The 26,098-nt window shown below is 40.0% G+C and overlaps 1 protein-coding gene across 2 annotated transcripts in view; it reads right to left on the bottom strand.

Moving 5' to 3' along the window:
- The window catches only part of IPO5 (importin 5), an 80,257-nt gene that overhangs the window by 43,668 nt on the left and 10,491 nt on the right, over positions 1-26,098 (bottom strand). For both annotated transcript variants that reach the window (XM_077812819.1, XM_077812829.1), the window contains exons 3-15: positions 21,842-22,034; positions 20,312-20,414; positions 19,932-20,028; positions 19,216-19,320; positions 13,921-14,043; positions 13,716-13,836; positions 9,474-9,561; positions 8,789-8,895; positions 5,430-5,554; positions 5,252-5,341; positions 5,002-5,175; positions 4,477-4,695; positions 2,982-3,065 (exon numbers count right to left, since the gene is read on the bottom strand). In XM_077812819.1, the coding sequence (XP_077668945.1) occupies positions 2,982-3,065; positions 4,477-4,695; positions 5,002-5,175; positions 5,252-5,341; positions 5,430-5,554; positions 8,789-8,895; positions 9,474-9,561; positions 13,716-13,836; positions 13,921-14,043; positions 19,216-19,320; positions 19,932-20,028; positions 20,312-20,414; positions 21,842-22,034 (1,629 nt within the window). The remainder of the gene's footprint in view (positions 1-2,981; positions 3,066-4,476; positions 4,696-5,001; positions 5,176-5,251; positions 5,342-5,429; positions 5,555-8,788; positions 8,896-9,473; positions 9,562-13,715; positions 13,837-13,920; positions 14,044-19,215; positions 19,321-19,931; positions 20,029-20,311; positions 20,415-21,841; positions 22,035-26,098) is intronic.

Here is a 26,098-nt window from a genome sequence, read left to right as displayed (position 1 = left end):
TGTCTTGCCCACACACAATTGCTATGTTTTATTTATATATTGCCAAACTGCACAAAATGCAGCTCAAAGCAAAAAAAAAATCGATTTTACCTGTAAGTGGTTCTGTAAAGACATAGCTGTTATACATCACCACACATGAACCTGTAACCTCAGCAAAACATTGACTAGGAAATCCTTTATCTTCAAGTTCCCAACCTGCTGGCTCTAGTACAGGACAGTGCCCATGCAGTGGAACCACTTTGGCCCTCCGGGCCCTCCAATAGTAACTTTCTTTCAAAGAAAATTATGTAATTTGCAAAGTTAACATTTACTGAAGCGTCAATTCCAAAAAAGGTACACGAGTAGTGATCTACTGTATGTGTGTTGTGAGGGAACTAATTTTCAGATACACTTATGGAGAGACAAGATCCAGAAAAAAATCTCAAAATACAGAACATGTCACTAGGTAATACAGTGTAGCAGACCATAAAAAACAGGTACAGAATGACTCAAGGAAATTAATCAAGTTTTGCACTGAACAGTAGGTTTTTTTTATGACATAGGAAGAAAGAACAAGAGGGAATCTCAAATAGATGGGGTTTAAATATAACATCTTATTAACTCAATGTCTATGAGCTAAAAAACCCCCCGAAAACAGCTTACCTTCAATATACTGCTGGAAAGTCAAAACAATCTTTTAACCCTCACTGACAGGTGAAGACAGTTTGTATGGGGGCACAGGGGCATACAAAAGCTATGATGGAACCCTTCTCTTCAACTGGCATGGCCTTCTTTTAGGGAATATTTTGAAGAGCTGAACCTTTGTCTTTGCTAGAACATCTGTGCAAATCCCCTGCTGTCTCCTGACCTGACTAACTTCCTCTTGTCCCTGTAATACCAATATTGCTCTGCTCTAATCCACCCTGAAATTATTCTTCTCAGCAAGGCAAGCTTCTGCATGTAGTTACAGCCTCTATCACCTCATAAGTGACTGTGTGTCTAGTGAGTCTTAGTTATGGATAAGTAAGGAGGCCTCAAGAGACTGGGCCCCTATCCCAAGTAGTGAAGGTCAGAGAGTTGAAGTGACAATTTTCCCTCTGCTGCAAGTTTTAAATGGGCAAAAGTAACCTTAGTCCAGGATTGCTTAGTGAGCGATCCATGTAGATGAATTCTCCAGAGGTTCAGTTGCATCAACCAAGAGAAAAAGCAGCAGTGGAAAGAGCTCAATTTCCCCAGAAACTGAATTAATTTTTAAAATACAGATGCAAGAGGGCTTGAACTACTGTATTTTCCTACTGCTTGAGGCAGGATTTCTGGTGGGCAGAGTTTACAGTCCTATGATTCTACATAAGCTTTTCACCAGTCCAATCTGTGCGAGGAGGAGCAGTGAGGTGGAAATTACATGACATAAAATTGAGCTCTGAGACCCTAAGAGTAATTGAGGCTTTGCTGCTGGAACTAGCAGCTTTGGAACTAGCAGCTTTGAAACTAGGCCATCAGAGTTACCTTGCAGGCTCTTTTTAGTAGTACAAACTCAAGCAAGAAGAGAATCTCTTTAATGACTACCAAGAGACCTCTATAAAACAGCTGATAAGGTCAAACCAAAAAACTTGACCTGCCAGAGTCTGTTTTGGACCCTTTTGCCCTCTTCAACTGTTTATCTAGTGTGGGTATACCAGTTTTGCTCATTCAAACTATTTTTTAAAAAGAGTAAAGTTTTAGTTTGGATTTATCTGTCCCAATGTGCAACGAGGTCTGACATTGCCAAACAGAAGTGTATCCAGAAAAGTCTTAAACAGCAGGGCAGGGAAGCAAGGGACCCAACAAACTTACCCAGTAGCATAAGGGTCCACAGACTGAAAGCAGCTGTGACAGAGCTCCCCTTGCATCTCCCAAGAGTCTCTTCACAAATGGAGCCCCTCTGCTTGCTTCGATTGGGAAGCTTAGCCATAGGGAGAGGGGCAATAAATGGATGAAGGAGGTCAGAGGATGGTCAAAAGGATAGGGTGGGAAAAAGATTTTGCTAGCTGCTGTTTCAAAATCATCCTTTAAAGCTAGGGCTACAATAGATAAGATAGCGCTGAACGCTGCTTGCACTGCCATAGGCAGAGAATCTGGTACAAGGGTGGAAGGAAGTTAAGACCAGAGCCTCAGGGAGAATTCTGAACTGCCTCTAGTAGTTTTGGGTAGAGGCACCGATGCAACGTATCTTGGCCTGGGAGGTCAGTAAATATGAAAATGTTGTTTATTACAAATATCCTCAGATAGAGGGAGAAGATATTTTCTTCCTGACAAGTTTTTAGTAATAATGGTGCTGTTGAGAAAATGCAGCACAATAAAGCTAAATTTTATTCTACCGTGTGCATCAACAAGTTAGTCTGCTATGGTCAAACTGCAATTATTGGTGTAGAAGTGATATGAAAAATGACCACTTAGGTTTTCAGATCTCAAGTAGAATTTTCCATTAGAATTTCAGTTAGAAAAAAACCAAAGGACATAGGTTGAGCAATTTTATATAGAAGTTAAATACAAATCTTAATTAAATTTGTAGTCATTTTCACAGTAAAACCACTATAACATAGTAACTATTTACTATAAGAATATAGTGAATGGATCCAGTGCTAAAGAGACTATCCATTACAGAGACTCATATGCTGAAGTCTGATCCTGCATTCCATGTACCATTTCCCTCCATTTCCTGCATGGAAGAATCTGCATTGCAAGTCCAGTTTCTTAAGTTCCTCGATCCTCAAATCCTTTCATTGTTAGGAATTTCACTTTTCAACCACCTCTACACTATGCAGATCCCATGCATTGTACTAGACTTAGGAGAATGGTTCTCTGTGGCAAAAAGATCTGAACAGCTAATTTTTTTAAGAAGCAGGTACACACTTCCATGTTGCATGGGACACTTCAGAAATTTTCTATAAAAAAGCAAGAGGATAAAGACACTAAATATTAGGCGTCAACAGATATTTGTTACAAGTGAGCATCTGACATACCTGGGGGTCATCATCTTCCAGATCACTGAAGTCTGTCTGCGTCTTCAGCAACAGCTGCATCACATCTGATGCATCCTGCATAAACTAGAAATAAAATACACCTACATGTGAAATTTCATATCAAACAACGCTTATTTCAAGTTGAGGCACACAAGTTAGTCATTGTTTTTAGAGGAATTTAACTTAAAAGCAAAAATTCCTAAAGCAGCGTAAGATACTCCTGAGAGTAATCTTCCACTGAAGATGTGAACCTTAGCTATGGTCAAGCTTTAAGGCAGTGGTTCTCAACCTGTGGCCCAATCAGCACACAGCTGTGGCTCACGTGACATCCTCAAGGGTGGGGCAGGAGAGGTACTGCCCCAGGTGCAGAGCCAGCGGGGGTGGAAGAGGTGTGCAAAAATGGGGTGTCACAGGATCGGACCCAGCATCAGTCCTGCCAGCAGGATCAAGTCCAGTGGTGTTGGGCTCCGCCCCGCAGCAGGATCAGGATCAGCGCCCCCCCACCCTACAGGATTGTGGGTCCAGTGACTCCAACTGGAGCAGGCTCCCCAACACTAGGACTGCAGCAGCAGGTGGGCAGGGCGGGCTGCACAGCTGAGGTAGGAGACCAGCAGGCATGGGGAGGAGAGTCAATTAGTACATGGGGAACAGACTAGGTTGGGGGGGCCTAAATATTGGGGCACAGTCCATGGATAGGGCAGGGTGAGTGCTGGGAGGCAGTCCCTAGGTGGGGTGCTGGTGCACAGAAGGACAGTCCCTGGGTGGGACCGGTCTGCCCTGCACATGCAACCCAGTCTTTACCGGGTGGGCACATGTACCAGCCCAGTGTTGGAGGGGTCTGGATGCTGGAGGTGAACGGGTGGGGTGGGGTGAGGGGGAAGAACAGTCCCTGGCTGAGGGGGACCCTGCACTGGGAAGGGCTTCCCATCTTTGTAGGCAGGCTCTGCAGCCACGCTTTCCAGGTGCTCAGTTCAGCCACACAGCACAGAAGTGAAGGTGGCAATACTCCATGCCATGCTATCCTTATAGTATTTTCATTAATTTTAACAATTAATTATTTGACTTATTTTGAGAATTTAAAATGTTCTTGGTAGATATTTTCCAGTGTTGAAATGAAAGGTACTATATCAATTTGAATCATATTGCCGTCATGTAACAAATACTAAACTTTTTTTTAGATGTACATGTAGTATGTATACACACACATACATACATCTAGCAAAGACTAAATTGCAAGGTAGTAATCTTGGAAATACAGAATAAAAGACCAACATGAGGCACAAAACTAAAACCATTCAAACGAAGCCAGCTGAAATATTTATTTACCTTCCCAGTTAAAGGAACTTGGAAGTATGACAGACAGCAACAAACCTGAAGGTTCAGCAATCAATGAAGGAAATGCAACATACTATTATGTGGAATCTATTAAAAAAATAGATTCTCTTTGACTCGACAGTTAACAGTATGTATCTCAGTATGTATCTCAAAGACTTACCTTTTCCTTACCAACAGCAAGGCCAATTAGGCTGATGCATTCAATAGTTTTTCCTCTTAAAAGTCTAAGTTCCTTCTGTACAGCATTCTCAACAATGTGTTTAAGAGATGGCATAAATAAGTCATAGTAGGGAACAAATTTTTCCTCTGCTGTATCTGCAACTGATGCAATGGAAGTCACAACTTGTTCCAAAACCAGCTTAGTGCCTTTCTGTATTAACTTTGGGATTAAAAAAAGAAAGATGGTTTGTCTCTAAAACTTACAACCACTTAAATTTTATTTGAAAATTGCATCCCGTCTCCAAATGTGGCTTTTGTACAGATTATAATTTTGATAAAATATTGTTATATAGTCTAAATATCACTATTTACAACATTCAGTTTTTGATACTGAATGTGAATTTAATATCAGCTGTTTTACAAGACTCAAATAATTACTGTAGGATAATAAATGGGGTTTGCAAACTTGACAGAAGACTTTAGCAAAGCAATAAAAAAACCACCAAAATCATTAAGCATATTGTACCTCCTGCAATTTAATCACCATGGTGGAATGAAGATGCTTCACTAGATTATCCAGGTATGGAATAAGCAGTGATTTCGGACAATCTTCAGTAAAGTTAATGAGTGCAGCAGCTGCATGAGCCTGAACACGCTGGTTGCCTTGATCTTCCATAGTTTGCAGAAGAGCTGCAATTACCTACAACAGAATAGTTTATGTTCAAAACAAGTTTCTGAATGGAACAAAATTTAATCTTGGATTGTCTATTACTTGCCTTCTCATGGAATTTCTTTTGGAAACCAGGGGCAAAGTCTGTAGCCATTTGTCCAACTGCATTACAGGCTGCATATCTCACTCTTGGATGCTGAAATAACATTCCCCTCAAATAGTAAGTGTTTATAAAAACAGAAGTTAAATAACAAATTTTGATCAATCAACTGCATTAAACTTACAGGATCCTGGAGGAAAAGTAAAACGAAGTTAACTATCTCATTTAGAATTCCCTCCATCTGTTGATGACAACCTTCTCCAATAGCTGACAGGGCCATTAAACCAGCATGCCTGTATTTCCAATCAGCTGTGTAAGAAGACGTTACATGGAAAATAAGGTATCCATTTCGGAAAATAATAAGAAAAGACAGGAATACATAAGGTCTCATTTTAAAATCGTAAAAACAAGACTGGATACTTAATCTATGTATGTCAGAAATGCTCTCTCTCCACCCCTGCATGTATCCAGACATCCTTTTCTTCAGGATAGTTTAAGGAAATGGGGGACAAACCCTTCTGCCCAAAACTGAACACAGAAATTCTAAGCTATTGATGCCTCATCCCTAGTGCTAATGTCTTGAAATAGCCTACTTAAATAAGTCAACTAGGAAAGTTTCAGGAAAAGACATCTTCCATTTTGCTACCAGTGATTTCCATACCCTTGTGCTTGCCCCTCTTCTTCAGTGTTTGAAAAAAAGAAAAAAATCTAGGTAAGAGAACTGAACATTCCAATTTAAAGATGAACAAAGAATCCCCACCTCTCTCTCACAAATTTCTAATGTCATGTACCCTATTCAATCCTCCTAATGTGTTTTTCAAAGGATTGGACAATTTAAAAAAATTGAAGCCTAAGGTTAAATATGGATTTAGGAATTTAACTTTCACTCTTTTTATAATGTATAGCCTATTAGCCTGACACCTGACCTCCATCTCTCCTTAACAGCTTTCCTTTAGAGTGGAGAATGTGCATTAGCAAATCCCTTTTGCCCACAATGTTCTTCCTTGTACTACAACAAACACATTTGAAAATAAAACATACAAGTAAAGATATAGCCAAATCTGTCAAACAGCCTACTCTTTCCCTGCTTTGCTAGACTAAGACTAAGACTAAGACTTCTCCCCACACCAAAAGTCAAGAATTTTGAATTAGTGGTACCAGGTCTCCAATCCTACAACTTGTAAAGGGCACTTCAACTCTTTCTACTACTGTCCCTAATGCTACTCACACACATCTGCTGAATTGTGAGGTAGTTTGGGATAGTACAAAGATCTGTTTTTGCTACTCGCTGTAAAGCAGTGTATTATATATTCCACGGTATTATACAGCACCAGATTAAAGAGATGCCTACAGCTCTCCCACCCCAAATAAATTAGTCAAGTAAAAAATGTTTAATTACTTCAACATCTGGCTTTTTTTTTTTTTTAAACCACTGTGCTCTGGTCAGACATATTATAGTGAGGTGAAGTGGACTATCCACTCCCACTACTCCATTGTTTCATAAACCCCAGTAGTCTAGATGGCAGATCTTCTGTACTATAGAAAATCTAAAGGATAATGTAAATATAGTAATTGTGTAGTACCAATGCACAACTCACAGGATTGCCCTAAACAGTCACAACATAAAAGTTTCCAACTCCGGCAAACTTAACCAATATACCACCACAGACTGGCATCCTAGTTGCAGCTTGCTTCATTATAAGTGAAAGATATTCTGATTTGCATCGGACAGCTAGGCTAGAAAGTGCCAGTTCTGACAGTGGATGCTGGGAACCAGCAGTTACAGTGCTTCTATTTTGGCTGCTGCTCAAGTTCACTGCTTTTTCCTAATTCATTAAGATCCCATTGTGCCTCTTCCTTCCAACTCACTGCTATTAGAATGCATGCCTGCATGCATGCATTCTTGTGATGCCAGGAGAGATGATACCTAAAGCCTGTTGGGGCTCATATTCTTGCATCCCACCCCCTGAGGGGAAAACTTACAATCTTTAATTTATGTAAGGAAGGTTTGAGGGGAAAAAGACTGGAATATTACCACTAAAAAAAGAAAAACAAAAATTCTTTGTAGTTCATCTTTAACAGTTGATTAAATAAGGTATTGTGTTTGAAGTTTTAATCAGAAAACCTTGCAGTCTCTCCTCTATTCCCTGCCTGTAAATAGAGCTCTCCCCTCCTATTATACTACCAATGACACTTCACCAAATAAATATTGCATCAGGTTCTCCTTCCCAGCAGAGCACACACCTCATGCGCCTCACCTCTCACTATCGCTCAACCCAGATTGCAGCATCCCTGCTCAAAGGAAGGATCAGGGCATACTGACTAGCAAGTCAGGTGAGAATGAGTGCTTCCAACTCTTATAAGACCCAGCCCCAACTGCCAAGGGGCTACATAAAGGCTCTAGGTACCTGCCAGTTCTGAAGGTATTGAAGATCAAAAGATTAATCAGTTTCCAAAGTATCCAAGTAGTTTTCTACAATGAATAACTTTCATTTCAGAAATTAAACAGCACAAGAAGGCTGCTAGTGGTTTGTGACTTGCCTTCTTCAACCCATATGCCTGGCTGTCCATATCAAATTCAGCATGCCTTCTAGGGTGCAATAAACCCAAATGTGCAAAATATGATTCAATGAGCAATCCTGTTGCACAAACAAACATTAGGATACTTGGAGGTCAGGAGAAGATAGATGGCTGGCCAGGATCCATACTACTATAAGGTGGATCCATACTACTATAAGGTGGATCAGTATGGCAAAACTCAACCTGTCCACCATAGTGGTTACTACTGTATTTCAGTGTGTGATTTGTTCTTATCCATGTATGATCGCGGCACCTTAATGTGTTTTTTAAAAAAATCAGTGTGCTTCTAATGCTTGTGAAAAAAGTAGGATTGAGACTCTTGCAGACTGGAGTTCTGTAAAGTTAGAGGACTGGAAGAGGCAGTTTATACTGCCTCACAATGCCTTAGCACAATGCCTGAACTCTAACCTGGGGGGACCGTCTCTAAAAAGATAAAGAAGTCAGTATCCAACATAACCCTGGGTGTTGTCTGCAGAGGATGCCAGAAGTGTCAATTACCAATTGTGACAATCTGTAGCACATTTATCTAGTCAAACTCATTCTCAATGTTTTACTGAATTAGTGGGAAATTTCATACTGCTCATATGCAGTTGGTATTTCTAGAACTCACAAGTCCAATCTAAACCAAAATTCTTCAATGTGGCAGACATTTTCCCTCATTTATGACGAAATCCAGAGAAAGTCTGAAGGGAAGCTGTTTGAGTTACTTTACTACTTTTAATAAAATAGCTCCTCTGTGCTTGACCACCGAAAGCAGAACACATTCATCACATTTTAGATACATTTTTGAAATTCCACTTTGGATAAAGAATAAATTACAAGTCTATCTACAATATCTATATAGTTTTATATGCACCTATTAATAATCCAAAAGGATAATGAACAGAAAGCGCTACATAGCTGAACAGGCCTTTACAAAAATTATATAAGCTAAAACTCTAAAACAATGCATCAGTTACTTACGATTCTGGAGCATTTGCATAATATGTTCTTTAATCATAGGCAGAACAAGTTTCCCTCCAAGGCCACATGCCATTCTGTCCAATGCACTCTCACCAGCAACTGCATTGCTAAAGTTAATGTTTAAAAAAAATTTCATGATTAATTCAAAGTCTGTGATAAAAAGTCAACAGGTCCAATAGTTCATTCGAAAAAGCGTATTTCCTCATACACTTTTTCCATCTCTGAATGTGAATGATCCTTGCAAGCAAATAAAGTTTAAGTTTGAATCTGAAAGATACAAATGCTTATATTTGGAGTCTTTCAATTATAAAGGAAGATTTATTTACACCCAAAGCTTGTTATTCAATGAGACACACACACAGCTACTTCTGCTCACCCTCCCCTTTAGCATTGCTCCTATCCAAGAATAAACTGCTTCTGATCCTTTTCCTTCAGACACCAGTAACATAATTCTAGACCTCAATTATTTTCTGCCAGTTGTGGCACCAACTTATATCACAAGGCTTCTATTTTCACTTCCACTATCTGTAAAAAGTAGAAATGTGTGTGCTGCTGCTCAGAGTGGAAGACAGGTAAAGTGTGGGAGTGCAGGATGCAAACAAACTGCATCCCCATCTCGCAAACACCCAGGTCACCTGTATGCTATAGGGTTTCTTTTAATTGAGACAGCTGGTTTGTCAAATACCTGTCAAAATCATCATCTTCAAGCTCATCTGCATTTGCCCAATCTTCATCTTCTTCTAAATCAACCATCATTGCTAACATCTGAGGAACTAAACACAAAATGAAAACCTGACAGTCATCCCAATTAAATTACAGTATACTAAAGTAATGTTTAATCTATAGCTCTGAATGAGTTTAGGAGAGGACGTTCAGAACATTTTGCTTCACATGTAATAAAAATAATAGAATGGAAATTAGGAATACCCTTTCATCACCAAAAATAAATTACAACAGAGTTCTTCTGAAGAATTTTAAATTTGCAAAGATCAATTTGATAAAGTAAAGGCTGCCAACATTCATTTGAAAGGTTTAGCAATATTTGACAAACATGGCATTAGAGTCAGGATGTGTTTGGACTAATTTATGGAAGCTTTGACAAGGAATCCTCCAAATTTTGGCTGATAAAGTCTGATGACTGACTACAGAAAACTATTTCCCAGTTTTCCTGCTCTCCATTATGAACTCTTGGTGCACAGACAGTATACCTGGCATAGATGAAAACTTAAAAAAAATATAAAACACTACTGACTGATATATGGCAAACAGACCAATAAGTAATTCTCAATGGCTGTACATATTTAGAGGGACACTGGCCTAATCTTCATCTTGACAACCTGATTACCTGTTTCGGATTGCAAGTGTGTAGCCCTTCTGTTCTGCCTTGTCTTCTTTTTAAACAAAGAAGATATAAGCCCTTTAGAAATGGGATTTTCCCACTGAAAGTACCTTAGAACTTTCAGAAGAGCTCAAGATATGAAGAACCTATGACACTTAATCCATCAACTGTCAACTTGCCCATCCCTGCATTTGAAAAATGAAAGTTTACTCTGTAAATATGGAACCTTAGCTTCTAAATAGGTTTTAATTACACCCTCATCACCATAGTATTTAAGTGTCTTCCATTAAACAACATGACTAACTTATGTTACTTGTTGCTCCACCTCAGGATAATTGTGTGTGCAGTGTAACGTCTGGTAGGGTTTTTATTTGTTTTTACACTATGTACATGCGGCTATATGTTTATATTAGAGAAGACAAGAAATGTGCCTTGCAATTTGAATAAGAGGTAGCATATGTCTATGGGGACTTCTTCCCTAAGGGCTATCAAACTAGGGGGTACAAAGGAACCTTTGGGGGGGGGGCCAATGGGGGGGCAGGGAGCGAACACCACCCACACCTTCCCTGCCCCCAGCTCTGCTCCAGTCACACCCACAGCCACATCCCTGGCTCCTGCCCTGCTCCCAGTCTCGGCTCCGTTCCCTGCCTAGGGCCAAGGCTGGGGCAGGAGGCCCAGCTGTTGGCCCCCACCGCAGCCGGCTGCAGTTCTGCTCAGCCTCTGGCCATGGCTCCAGCTCCACTCCCGACCTCAGACTCACCCCCAGCTGCAGCCCCAGCCTTGGCCTCCTTATCCCTGGCTGCGTCTCCCTCCTTCTCCCCCCAATCCCCAGTGGGGTGGGGACAAGGGTAAGGAGGGGGCACAACCCTCAAAAGTTTGGGGACCACTGCCTTAAGGAGTTACAGTTTTAGACCAGCAACTGAGAAAGCTCTCTTGCATCGACTAACATCACCCATGGTAAAAAAGTTCCATTGTGCCTGAAGAGCAGTTTTCAGCCACAGTCCTCATCCTGGAGCTTTATGCCATTTTTTTTTTTTTAGAAAGGCTGGGCCCACGTCATCACATGCCTTGAAGATAAGGTCCATGACCTTAAACTTTACTTTATATTGTATGGAAGCCAGCATAGAACACACAAAACTTGTTTCATGTGCTCACAGTAGCCTGTGTTGCTGAGGAGGCATGCTGTGGCATTCCATACTAGCTGATGTTTCATAAGACTGATGGCTTTATACCGAGCTATATACAGGGGAGATGATGCAGGAGTGTACAACCAAGGCCAGGTCATCATCCACCAGGATGGGACAGTCTCCTAGCCAACTATATTACAAGAGAACGTGACTTGACATAACTCGCAGCCATCCTGTGTACTTAGCGCCATGAGCTGGAAGCAAGGACACCATGTAGGAATAATTCATCCTTGCTTAGACAGACAAGACAGCCGTACAGACTGCAGTGTGTTACTAACAGCACAGTTTCAGTGAAAGGACAGAATCATGAGAAGGGGTAGAGGGGAAGTGGGGAAAACAGACCTAGATTTGGGTATCAGTAGAATAATGAATTATTATTCGCCCTTGCTAGGGAGATTGTTTAGCCTATTATGAGTTATGTGCTTGGTCTAAAGAGAACCTATATAAAGTTTAGTTAGAGTGTACTTTGGAGAAGCTTGGGAGAAGTCTAAGAGGATTTCTATGAGCTAGGAGACTGACATCTAACTCCCCAGTAGCTAGAAGAAAGGTTGGGCACCCGAAACCTGTTGCTGTAACTTGATACCACCTCAGACTTTGGGCAACTATAATCTCAGGTGCTTCTAATCTAGAATATCGCTAGTTCTGATGTGTGCTTTATACTCAATAAAAACCAAGGACTGTTGGATGGAAGCACTCTTGTATATTCCAATCATTTATCAGACAGAGATGCTGTGTCACCCACTGACTTATTTCCTGACACTGCCTGGAAAACAGATTAGTTACCACATCTTTGGGTTCAGATAACCCTGGCTAACAAATGGAGATGGCAGAAAGCATTACTTGCTGATGATGCTGTGCGAGAATTTAGCAAAGAACCCAGGAGCTATGTAGTGAGTTAACCAATTGTGGCTATGTACATAAGCCAGAGAAAATTGCACTGTGTCTGCAAGATTCTCAGAGTGCTTTAATTTGCCCACCAAGATAACCTCTTGCATACCCAACCAAAGTTTGAATGTGATGTTGGACTACCAGATGCCTATGTGTGAAGCCACTAAGAATAAGCTGCTTCAAAAGGATTATACCTGAGATGACATGCTTTTCAAGCACACATGTGCATGACTTGTAAGCATATATATGTGGTAGCGGGGAGGCTCTTATACACCAGTGTTCAAATCCAGTTAAAAAATCAGAATCTCAATCACACATTGTCACTGGCACCAAGACTCAGATTCCAAAAACCTGGAAGAGTACAAATGACTCTAGCAAATGGCTTAAAACATGTAAGCCTACTGAGAATAGTAACATTTAATATAAAGGACCCCTGAAAAACATCTCTATAAAAGGCTTGCTTTTCATGCACACTGTGTAGAAGTCTTTGACCTCCAGAGTTTTGTTCTTCTGGATATATAGGTAAAGATCGACAATCCTAATTTTTTACTGTCTTCCTAGAAGATTAACATCTCAAACAGTTATGAGCATAAAGCGGCACTTTTCCAACCCGCAGAAGAATGAAATAGCAAGTTGCCTTTATGTAATTTCCAGGGACTTAGCATATGGTGAACCAAAGTCTATTCAACTACCACTCTCTCTCTGTGTGTGTGTGTGTGGTGGGGGGGGTTGTTTGAATCTCTCAGAGCATGACTTGTTTATTTCAGTGCCCTGTCTGCTCACAAAAGAATCTGACAGGTGGAGCAATATGCATTTAGTTATGCATATAAAAACAGTACTCTGTTGTTGGGTTGCCCAGCTGAGAAAGTTATTTTTAGTGTCCAAAAGTGCGTGCCATGCTTTAGAAAGGCACAGCGCCTGTCCTGGAGAGTTTACAATCTAGATTTTAATCAGTATTTTGGATCGAAACTTAACCCCATATTTAAGCGTCTGAATAAACTGACTGATTTTCAAAGATGCAGCATAACAGCTCCCACTAACATTAACTGGGTGTCAGGGGCCCTTAGCACTTGGAAAAATGAGGCCACTTAGGTGCCTAAACAGAAACTTTGAATTTAAGACTTTAATAGTTGGGTGTCCATAGCTGGGTTTGTATAGTGCTAAAGTTTGGACTGTATCTAGTGACAGCTAAGTAAAAACAATCAAATGCTTTCCCAATATCACTTTCCCTGTAAGCATGTGCTCTAGTTGCTATAGAAGTGTTATGCAGCTGCAGACTGGAGGAGTTCACAAAATCATAAGTGAGAAGGCAAAACAGCTCAAAATTGCCAAGAAGTGGCCTTCACTAAAAAGAGTTTTGGAAAACTGATTTAGGGGCTTGCAGATGTTGATAAATGTTTTGCAATACTGAAAGTCTAGAGAGGTTATTGTGCTAGTTAACATGGGGGACATTGGTTTAACATTTTAAAAAGGGGGCAAGTTATTTAATAGATAACAGGAGTATTTTACTTACTAGCTTGTGCAACAATGTTGGTATGTCTTCTCAGCATAGCAGCAGCAGTTTCTGATAGCGTCACTATTACTTCCAGGGCCAGCTGACGCTGCATGTTATTGAGGTTGGTGTCTCCGCATAACTGCAAGGATTAAAGATTAAAGCTCAGTGGTTAGACCAGACGTTTAACAAATGAAAATCTGCTCTTCGTAATTTCCAGATATACCTTTAGGCTTAGTTGTAATGTTGGTTCTAAATGTGGACGTAAATATTTCGGAACAGTATCTGCGATCTCTACAAGGGATTTTAGAACGGAGTCATCATTTTGGTAACAGGAATCATTTACAGCCTAGAAAAAAATTAGGATGAAATTAAAATATTGCTTTTTACTGATGCTGCAAAAACACTGGATTATGAAGAAATTCAGGCTGTTTACTCGCATTAAAGATTATGGGGTCTACGTCTTCTGTGTGTGACTAGTTCCCACTGGCGTTAATATAAGCAGAGCCAACATGATGGGGGGAGACACTTAACTTCATAAAATCAAATCATATCACTAAGTCAGTAGTGCTCAAATGGTAAAAGTTGCATTTTAGCAGTTTAACAGGTATAACTCCCAAAAAGCATGTCTAATACTTCATACATCTTACTAACTAGTAACTGAAGGTAATCCACAAAGAAAAAAACAAATTCATGCTCATTTTGTTTCTCTGTTGTATAAATGCAGTCTTAAAGTAAAAAAAACCCACCACCTTAGAAATACCAAGCATATCAAGTTTATTCTTCCTTGCTTTTGCTGGAGAATCTGGAACTAGAATGGGACCCCTGTTAGCCCTCAATTGAAGGGCATGGGAATGAAAAATGTATTCAATTTTTTGTAAAGATATCCTAACCAGCAACTGTCTGAAGTTGTATGTTAAAAATTATTTAAAAGTTTAACTAAAACTTCCTTGCCTTTTAATTGGTTAGACAGTGTTCTCTTGATACTGTAGTCATGTTTAGGGCTGCCTTCCAGGAAAAATAGGTCAATATGATCTGAATTTCTAAGGTAAACAAGTCTTTTGCTCTTTTTAGCCTAAAAAGAGCACTTTTGTCCCTTTGGCAGTCACCTCTTATCGGTATAATAGATATTTATTTGTATCACTATTAACCAGATTTTGTTCTTTATCTCAAAAGTATAGTTTAAAGCAAACAAGTTACAAACTGTATTTGGTTCTTCAATTTATAATACAATATTGCTTTTCAACGTAATTAGGATCTCAGTGGTTTAATCTCCATCATGGAAGATACTGCTTAGTCAAGACAGGTCATCCTTATACTAGTTAGTACACTCCACCCGCCCTATCCAGGCAGTTGTATAACGTATACAAGGATTTTTCTTCATTTTTCAGTGATTAAGTTCTACTTGTCTATCCACTACAAGTGTGAGCAGCTGTACAGCAAAAAGTCAGTATTTTCAAACCTGGGTATCTAAAGTCACACCTCCAAATTCTGCATTAAATATAAATAGCCTAGTTAGTTTTCAGAAGTACTGAGCACCCAAATCACTGAAGTCAGTTGGAGGTGCAAGTGCTTTGTTTCCTTTGAAAGTCAGGGCTCTTGTATTTAGTAGCTCATCTGTGAATTAAGAAACTGAACTTTAGATATCAAGGCTTGAAAAAAGTCTGGCTTAAAGACCTAACTGGTCATCCAGAATGTCACACTGGTGTCCAAAGCCAAGCTTTAATCATGGTCGTAACATTTCATATCCTTCCCACTAACCAATCAGTAGAATGAACTTCAACAGCCGCAGAATTCTTTCCCAACTGCCTCCAAAGATCACCCACAATTATCCCAACACTTCTCATCTCCTATTTATAACCAGAGATCTACATATTCGGTTTACCATAGCCACAGAATCCAACTGCACATATGCATCCAAATAGACTGTTTGCCATATCTAATTTTCAGACCTATCTGTGCCTATATTAACTATTTTACTGCTTAACATTTTAGTATGAACTGGATGATTATCCCACAATTCCTTCTTTCTAGCTGCCAAAAGCTCAAATTATATCATACTCTGCTACTAAAACAATTATGTATTGTTAAACAAAATTTGTCACACAAATTCTAGAGAGTAAAAAAACTGGTTTCAGTATCAAACAGGAGTTCCTGTATTCATTTCCACAGTTAAAACACACTCAATTTTTCATTTAAATGAAGCTGCTACAGAATTTCCAGTGTGCTGCAGAAGGTAGGAATCTTGGCAGAAAATTTAGGTTCAGCTTATCAGAGTAAAGGAGGCTATGTTTATAGCTTCCACTGCCTCCAGCATCAAGCCATCCTCCTGACCCTAGCAACAAAGGTTACCTTAATGTTCTTAATCTACTCTGAACTGCACTATGCAATATGAATGGCATGAAACTCAGTATGGCTGCTACAAACACTGTACCAAACGAACATGCTATTACCTGCTTCCTTTTATAAAACCATCTGTACCCCACAATACCTGCCCAAATAGAGCTCAAACTACCCAACTTAGCTTTTCCCAAAACTAGATACCCTTTAACTCCAACTCTTGCACAACTTTATCCCTTTCAAAACAAACATAAGCCAGCTTGAATCATAGGTGAGTTTCTACTCCTGATCCTCTAGAGCTAAAAGGGACCAAAAGAACATTTGTTTGACCTGTATATTACAGGCCATTGAATTTTACCCAGTTAATCCTGTACTGAGCCCCGCAGCTTCTGCTTGGCTAAAGCATATTTTCTAGGCATCCAGTCTTGATTTAAGACTTCAAAGACAGAATCCACCAGTTCCCTTCATATTTTGTTCTAATGGCTAATTTCTTTCACTGTTAACTGACATTTCTAATTTGAATTTGTCTGGTTACAGCTTTCAGCCATTGGCTCTTGTTATGCCTCTGCGCTAGGCTAAAGAGCTCTTTAATACCTGATATTTTCTCTCAGTGAAGGTTTTTCCTGCACAAATCAAGTCCTCTCTCAGGCTTATTGATGAACTAAACAGACCGAGGTCCTTAAGTATCACTAAGAAATTTTTTTCCCCCCAAGCCCACAAGTCATTTTTGTGGCTCTTTTCTGAACCCTTTCCACTTTTTCAACATCATCGTAAAAATATGGACATCAGAACTGGATACAGTATTCCAGTATCAATTTCTCTACTCCAACTCACTACTCCCCTATTTATACATCCAAGGATTACATTAGCCTTTTTTGCCACAACCTTGCATTAGAAGCTCATATTCAGTTGCTTTTCTGCTATAACCCCTAAATCTTTTCCAGAGTCACTGCTTTCTAGTATATACTCCCACTCCTTGTTCCTACATGTATGACCTTGCACTTGGCTGTATTAAATATTTTGTATAAATTGGCCAACCTTGCCAAGTGATCCAGGTCGCTCAGTATGATGGCCTTATTCTCATTTATCACTCAATCTGTGAGAGATCAGCAAATGTTATTCATATTTTCTTCCACATTATTGAAAGTCAAACAGCATTGGGCCTAGAACCAATTCCTGCAACATCCCACGAGGAACACACCCATTTGATGACAATTCCTATCGCCAATTAGTTTCAGATGGTCCGTTAGCAATTCATTTAGCGTTTACTTTGATGTTGCATAGTTCTAAGGGTTTTTAAAATCAGGATTTTCCACACTATTAAGTAAAATATGTTACAAAAGTCTATATATTAACCAAACTTATAATCTCATCAAAAAATGAGATCAGGTTTGACAAACTTATTTCCCATAAATTCATGTTGATCAGCATTAATTATATTCTCAACATTTACTTCTTTGTTCACTGAATACCAGGTCAGAGTTTTCATTATTTTGCCTGGGATTGATGTTAGGTTAACGGGCCTATGACTACCTAGGTTATCGTCCCTGCCCTTTTTGAATAACGGCAAACATTAGTACTTTTCCTGTCTTCTGGAATTTCCAAGATTTATTAAAAGTGATCCCTGGGCCAGAGATCTCTCCAGCCAACTCTGAGTAAGTGTGCAAGTTATCTGAACCTGGTGATTTAAAAATATTTATCCTTAGCAGATGTTTAACATCCTGCTTTATTATTTACAATTTCATAATCTTGAGTTTTCTTATAATATATGATTGAGCATAGTTTTTTTAAACATGTACACCAGCAAAGACTCTACTATAAAGTGATTTCATTAATTTTTACTGCTCAAGTGTTATCATAACATTTAAGATATTGACCATTAAAATAAATGGATTTTCCACAGAAATTTATCTTAGACCCTATTTATTATTTGTGTTACAAAAGCACCAAACATGTACTTGACAGTGGGCAAACAATGAAAGTCTCTGTGCCAAAGAGTTTAAAATTTCAGGCTATGTCGACATTACAGCTTATGTCGGCATTATTTATGTTGCTCAGGGTGTGAATAAATCAATGCCAAGCGATGTAAGTTACACTGACATAAGCACTGGTGTGGACAGAGCTTCGTTGGCAGCTTCTCCTGCCAACATAGCTACCACCACTTGGAGGTGGTTTTATTATGCCAACGGGAGAGCTCTCTTAACAGCATAGAATGTCTTCACTATATGCACTGCATCAGTGTGGCTCTGCCGCTGCACCACTGTATGTGTAGACATGCCCTATGTAAACAAAAAAAGACTAGGAAAGAAAGCCATTTGGCACATATGATCAAGGTGGAGGAATTCACATGCCACTAAGGCAGAGGTGGGCAAACTACAGCCCGAGAGCCACATCCGGCCCATGTAACCCTCCTGTCTGGCCCCTAAGCACCTGGCCCAGGAGGCTAGCCCTCGGCCCCTCCACTGCTGTTCCCCCACCCCCGCAGCCTCAGCTCACTGTGCCACCGGCACAACGCTCTGGACGGCCAGACAGCACAGCTGCAGAGCCGTGGCCTGACCTGGTGCTCTCAGTGGCGTGGCTGTAACGCCACCAGCCACCAATGCTCCAGGCAGCGAGGTAAGGGGGCGGGGTGTTGGATAGAGGGCAGGGGAGTTCGGGGTGATGGTCAGGGGTGTGAATAGGGGGCGGGGTGCTCAGAGGGCAGGGATCAGGGGGGTTGAATGGGGGCAGGGGTCCCGGGGGGCAGTCAGGAAGGAGAGGGAGGGTTGGATGGGGCGGTGGCAGGGGGCAGTCAGGGGACAGGGAGAAGAGGTGGTTGGATGGGGCAAGGGTCCTTGGGTGGGGGGGGAGGTGTCAGGAATGAGAAGAGCGGTTGGATGGGGCAGCAGGGAGTTCAGGGCAGTCAGGGGGTGGTGGATGGGGCAGGGGTCCCCAGGGGTAGGCTGTCGGGGGAGAGAAGCAGGGGAGGTCGGATAGGGGTCGGGGGCCAGGCCACGCCTGGCTGTCTGGAGAGGCACAGCCTCCCCTAACCAGCCCTCCATACAATTTTGGAAACCCGATGTGGTCCTCAGGACAAAAAAGTTTGCCCGCCCCTGCACTAAGGAGTTTACAAATCAATGGCTTGTGCTTACGTTAAGCAAATATAGATGGTATGACAAGACACCTTCTGCGTGGTTCTTACCTGCAAGATTCCAGGTAGCAAGTCTGCAAAATGCTTCAGAAGAGGAAGATTGTGCTCATTAGCAAGTACAAATGCAGCTGCAGCCCTTGCAGACAGCATCCTAACCTAGAGGGAAGGGGTAGAAAGGCTGTTTCAGGCGAAGATTAGAGTTTGTAATGGTAGAGAGACATCTGAGTGCTTTCATATTTGATACGGTTTTTAAACTAGCTGCTAATATGCCACAATAGAACCATTTTAGATTCACTTTTAGTTTGAAAATACATCCACTTGGAAAAGTTTTTGATGTTTTTCACCAAGGACTTCAATAAATTCATTCATCAGAAATCTTGTCAAACAATCTCTTTCCTTCATTACTGTATTATTGATCATCTTTACCCCTGTGAGGTACTATTATTCACCATTTTTACAGATGGGGAACTGAAAGACAAAGGGTAAAATTTTTAAAACCCAAGTAAGTGACGTAGTAGGCTAAGTCCCATTTTAAAATGACATAGGCACTTAAGAGGTAAGTCTGAAGGAAAGTGAATCTGACTTACTTCCAACATGACTTAGGCACTTTTGAAAATGTTACCCCTCTGGGACTTGCTCAAGGTCAGAAAGGAAATTTATGGCAGAGCAGGGAACTGAACCCCAGGTCCAGGGTCCTAAACTAGCACCCTAATTATGGGATAATCCTCCCCTCTTATGATTCTATGAAAGGAGAACAGGTGTATTACCGTTGGATGCTCCTGATCTTGCATACACTGAACCAACATCCGCTTAATGACCTCTAAATAGTGTTGTTGTTGATTCCCAAAAATCCCAGGAAAGTTCCTAAAGATGACGAATAACACCTGCATTAACTCATTTTAGATAGGTTTAAGACCTTAACAGACGGCAAATGAAGCTTTAATATATACTTAAAATCAGTAACAAATACTCTACCCTCTTTTCTCGGTGTCAAGTAAAATGCCATATGCCAGAATATAAACAGGATGCATAATCAGTTGTAAACTATTACAGTTTCTCCTATCTTGCATTTCTTACAAGCATTTGATTTAGCTAAAAACCCAAGTACACTAACTGAGCAACAACCACCACTGGTCCAGAAGCATACCAAAAAATATGCAGAGCGGCCTCACGCAGTCCCACATTCTGAGAGCTGACGGAATCAAATAAGAACTTCAGACCTTCTGGCCACTGGTTATTGCCATCCTCATCTAGAAAAAAAGTCAAAGGTTTACAGGGCAAATAAATTTTAGGGTGGTTTAAGTTTCAACTACAACTTACAACAGTTAATATATTAGGATATCAGTTGTGCAAAGCCTTTGCATACTCTTCTGGCATTCAACTAAACCAGAACTGTGAGCATAAGTTAAGTTAGTTGAAATAAGAGCAGCACTTCAACAGGAGCAAACTGGTGCATATTCAGACTGAGTAAAAACACAGTACATTTAAAAGTCACTGTGCTTTTTTCAAATAAAATTCCAAACAAAATTAAAATTGCATATGTATAAAGGCCACAGCATAAACTATTCCAGGAATATAAGAAAGGGAAAACAAAAGGAGATGAGTATCTGATAAGCAAAAACACTAAGGTACAGAGATCAGCATTTACTCTTATGAAAAAATATTCATATATAAGAATTAATACAGTTGTGCACCAGAGACTTTACTGAAAAGGTCAAGGAAGTGAAATCCTACCCAATCCCAATTATGTTTCCTTAACTGTGCCTTCTGAAGTTGCCTCTACATGGATAACTAGGGCCCTACCAAATTCATGGTCCATTCTAGTCAAGTTCACAGCCATAGGATTTGAAAAGTAGTCAGTTTCATGTTTTCAGGTGTTTACATCTGAAATTTCAGAGTTCTGTAACTGTGCGGGTCCCGACCCAAAACAGGGTTGGGGTCAAAAAGCTGTTGTAGGGGGGTTGCCACCCTAACTTCTGTGCTACTTTCAGAGCTGGCCTCTAAAGGCAGCTGCCAGGGAGCTTCCTGCAGCCGGGTCTAATCGCCGGTACTGATACGAGCGCCCCAGCCGGGAGCTCCAAGCTGCTAGTACGAGTTGGGCTGGGAAGGGACAGGACTCGCTCTTCCCCTGCACGGCCACTCTCAGAGGTGAGATCAGACCCACCTCTGAATACTTCCCTCTGCTGCAGGAAGTTCTGCATCTGGGCAGCAGCCCCAGGGCTTCCTGCAGCAGGGTAGCTGGAGGTCAATCTGATCTCCCCCACTCCCTAAGACTAGCTGTGCAGGGGAAGAGCAAGTCCTGTCTCTTCCCACCCCAGCGACTATTAGCTAGTGCCCAGTGAACACTCCTCTCCCACCCCCCAATAGCTAGATTTCATGGGGGAGGGCTTATTTCACATTTCATGACATTTTTTCCCATGGCCGTGAACTTGATAGGACCCTATAGTTAACAAAGGTCAACATAGTACAAACTTGGATCATTAAGTTGGGTTTTAAAGCTGCAATATTTTATATTTAACCATTTTACTTACACTTCTGTCTAGACTTGCTTTCTTTTAAAAAAAGTCAGCTACTGTACTTTGAAATTCTTCTTGAGATTAGGAACCAAAATACGATGCAAATATTTACATATAGGTATGTACATATAGGTAGTGACCACTGCATATACATAATATACCTATTAAATTCCTGGCCAGCTCAGCAACAATGTCACAGATTTTTTTCCTCATACTAGACTGTGTTTCCATCTGAATAATCAACAGCAGTTCACTTTTGATGGCAGTTTGAACATCTGGTGAAAGAGCTGGATAGACTTCCTCAAACGCAGAGGACAACAGACGTCGTAGAAGGACAGCTGCCATTTGTCTAGCCTATTGCGAAAAGATATTGTATATATTACTATGTTTTCCTTGGAAGAAGTCTCATAAGCAAGATATTAGTTCTACTCCTATGAAATGTTCCACTTTTATACACAACAATCCATTTGATAAGCCATTTAATCAAATTATTTACTTGGAAAGAGGATAAGGTATGTATGTAGTTTAGTTGAGGTACATTTTTCAAAAATAAAAACTCTCATCAATCCTCTCTAAAATGCAGCACTGTCTTTTCACACAGATTTAAGAGTTTTGTTGTTTTTTGTAAACTAAAACAGATGTGTCCTAACCTCCTCAAAAGGTGATTTTGTATGTGTCTCAGCAAATTTTGTACTCTTTCCCCACAAGAATTATAACATATTAACTTTGATATTCAGATCCAAACATCCCACTCATTTGAACTCCAATACCCCCCCAAGAACTTTTAGCCATTTCCTTAACTTTAAGCACATGCTTAAAATCTCATTGAGTGAGCTCAATCAAAAGCCTCTAGCTTCAGGGTCACTGTAAAATGTCAGCAAAAATGACAAGAGAAGACAAGTGCTAGAGTCTGAGGGGGAATACAAGTTCTGTTAAATGAAAGGAGCTTTGATTACGTTTAGTAAGTTACACAGTAGCTGAATATTCTGTAAAGCAGTGGTTTTCAAGCTTTGGTTGGCAGACTCATGGGGGACCACAGACGACGTCAAAGAGGTCTGCAAGAGGTTGTCATTACCATAGAACAGTGGTTTTCAACCTGTGGGGTCTAAAATTTCCAAAAGGGTCCACAACTCCATTTGAAATTTTTTTAGGGATCTGCAAATGAAAAAACTACTGCTGTAAAGCAATCTCAGTTATCCAAGGAGTTATGAAGGAACTGTGAAATTATTAAAGTTTGTTCACAGATGGCAGTTTTACCCCACAAAACTTCACCGTGAGTAGAAATTTGTACTCAATTTTATTAAGAAGATAGCCGAATCAATAGTTGCAGCAGAGTTTTTTCTGTTCTTTCTGGTTTGGGGAAGCAGCTAGATGTATTTTTCCTTAGTATATATTTTTCAATTATGCCAATTGGATGGATGGATGGATAGATAATTTATATTTTTTAGAAATCAAAACCAAAAATCTTTAAAATATCCAATTTTAGATATTTAGAAAGAAGCGAAATTACAACTGATATCTAGATAAGATAGGAAGGGGAAAAGGGAAGGCAGATATGAATCAAGGCAAAGGGCAGAAGTTCTTAAAGCCTACTAGAGAATTCACTGTACATATTTAATCAGTGAGGTGCTCAAATATTATGGTGATGAGAGAATCATACAAATACATAGGAAAGTCAGTCAACTGGTAATAATGATAAATTAAATACCTATTTGACCATGGTCAAATGTTGCAAACATTCCAGCAAGAATAGCCTGAAGAAGGCACTGGTCTATCTTTTTGATTGCACCCTGGTGCCACCTTTTAGCCAGTCTACTTAAATGTTTTGATCACTGATTTTACTAGATGCTAATGCCACCTGCTGGGAGCTAACTGAAAGTGGAGCATCTTCATTAGCTGGAATCTTCCAAAACAAACATATGTATATATATATATATATATATCTTTATTTGTGTAACAGGCCATCAGTATACATGGTAGTTTACAAAGTACATTAAACAAGTTAAAATACACAGTCCCTGCCCTGAAGAGCTTATAATATGAACTGACTAGTCAAAGATACAGAAATTAACTCAACACATTCATAGGAATAGTGTCGACACAGGGGTGTGGGGGGAGAGGAGGAGGAGAAAGTGACACTAGGCACTCTGGGATAGAGTTGCTTTGACTTGGATCTGTGCACTGCAGTGTGGATGCCAGAGCCCTAGGTTTGAGCATGGGTCAGAAAATCCTTAACCAAGGGTTAATGCAGTGTAGACACTCTCAAGCCCAGGGTTCCCTGACACAGGTCAGCTGTCTTGAGTCTCATCAACCCTAGGCTTACATTGCTGTGTAGACATACCCTATGTGATCTGGGAGTCCATAGTTTCCTAGGATGCAGAAAAAACATGCCCAAAAATATTGATTGGCTGGAATCTCTGAAACAGCAGCAGTTAGAAACAACTGAATGGCTACTGATTGAACTACAAGGGATATTTCATAAACCAGAAAGCATTCCACCAATAGACACACATTATAATGACATAATAAATTACACCAAGTCAGGAAGGCTAAAATCATTTGTATGGAAATTTTACTAGACGTGGAAAAACTGTTAAAGCTAACTGTAAGTGTTCTGCTTGGAGTACGACACCTTGATAAAACGGAGAAACTCACTGAACTCTTGTGAGGTGTCCACCTACTGTCAAAGATACTGCAGTGAAACAGCAAGAAAGGGAAACCTAGTCTGCAGCAGAATTTTCTTCAGTGCATTCTCCTACTTCATCTTCAGCAGTACCATCCTGAACAATCTTTTGAGGAAGATAGTGAGATAATGACAAAAAGCGAAGCTAATCCCATTTCTTCATCCTCTAATAAGAACTTTGCTACTTCATCTGCTTCAGCATTGAAAACTACCACCCACTGGAAAATTCTTCAGATGTTCATCAAATTGATATTAAAAAGTTTTTTGGTCCCATCACCAGAAAAATAAACTTGAACAAATGTTTGCTAGAGGTATTGTTTGCAGTACACCATTTCATATATAATTGAAAACCTTTGTATGCTAGAATTTTTTCAATTTACAAAGCATCGAGTAGGAAACAGCTTGCAGGAAGTCTTCTGAATGCCAAAATGGGCAGTGTGAAAAAGTTAGTCCTCTTCTTGAGTAAGCTCCTCGCGTGTCTAGTGTCTGAAGGATGGAGCAACATTCACTATTTCATGTTCACTCCAACGCACAACCGAGCTTCTCCACACAGCCCAATATATTGCTGACCAGTTAAAAAAGGTAAGACTTGGTAGGTTAGATATTTATCAGTAAAGTGTCAGTGAACATCGATTTCAAACATCAATGAAAAATATTTCCATTGATAATAATCAACATCTACAGACAGGCAAAGTAAGAAAAATGCTGCTTAAGAACTTAGAGACAGTCATTAAATTATTGCCTCACCTGCCCATAATTTCAAACAATTGCAAACAATTAAAATTGATAAAGATTTAAAAGAGAACATTTAAATGCAAAATTTCATACAACTGTGAAAGTGGAAATGGATAAAAACACTGAAAAAAAATCAAGATCAATATTATCCAAAGTTTATAAAAAACAAAATTGAATTCTGCCAAGATAATGAATGACCTGGACCCTTGGAAGGTATTTTGGTTGTGACTAACAATGCCGCTAACATGAAAGCTTCTTGGTCACTGTAGATTGAGTATCCACACCGTGTGTTATGGATTTGCTGCCCATATGATGCAGCTTTTCATTGGTTATGTTGCAGATCTGAAAATTTTCTCATTACATGTAAAAAAGTGAAAAGCATTGCCAATTTTTCCAAAAACAAATGAGTGCCCGCAGCCATTTCTGAGCAACATTTAGTACAGCACTTGCCATATCATTCTTGAGGAGCATCTTCTATTAAATGTATCAAAAATCTTCAAATATGTAAGAAGATTTCAGTCAGCCACTGCTAAAGAAAGAGCGGCCAGGTGTTCTCCCAGAGTAATCTGCACTGACATTCTTGTCAATCTTTCAGATGCACAACTCAACATTCATTTCATTGCTTGAACCAATAGCACAGTCCATTCAGAATATGAAATGATAGTTCTGCATTGTATGATGAAAAGAACAAGCTCCTGAACATTAAGAAACATCTGTGAGAATACTGAACAAAGTCCACTTACAAAAGCTGAAAATAGAGACAAAATAATAGCACAGAAAATCAAGTGATCACTCTGGCACAAATGCTGCCTATCTTCTTGATCCATGCTTCCAGGGCCAAGGCCTTGCTGATAATGACTGATTCAGCATATGACTTCATTGCAGCTGTTGCAAATTTTCAAGGATATACAGTGAACTAAAAATTCGGACAGAGGCAGCAAATTATAAAACAAGCAGAAGCCCATTAAGTAATAAGACAACGTGGAGTGCTGTCCCAGGA

This window comes from Eretmochelys imbricata, chromosome 1 (genome assembly GCF_965152235.1).
Source record: "Eretmochelys imbricata isolate rEreImb1 chromosome 1, rEreImb1.hap1, whole genome shotgun sequence".
Lineage (NCBI taxonomy): Eukaryota > Metazoa > Chordata > Testudines > Cheloniidae > Eretmochelys > Eretmochelys imbricata.
The sequence above is the reverse complement of the archived record's forward strand: the minus strand, read 5'-3'. Positions and strand labels throughout refer to the sequence as shown.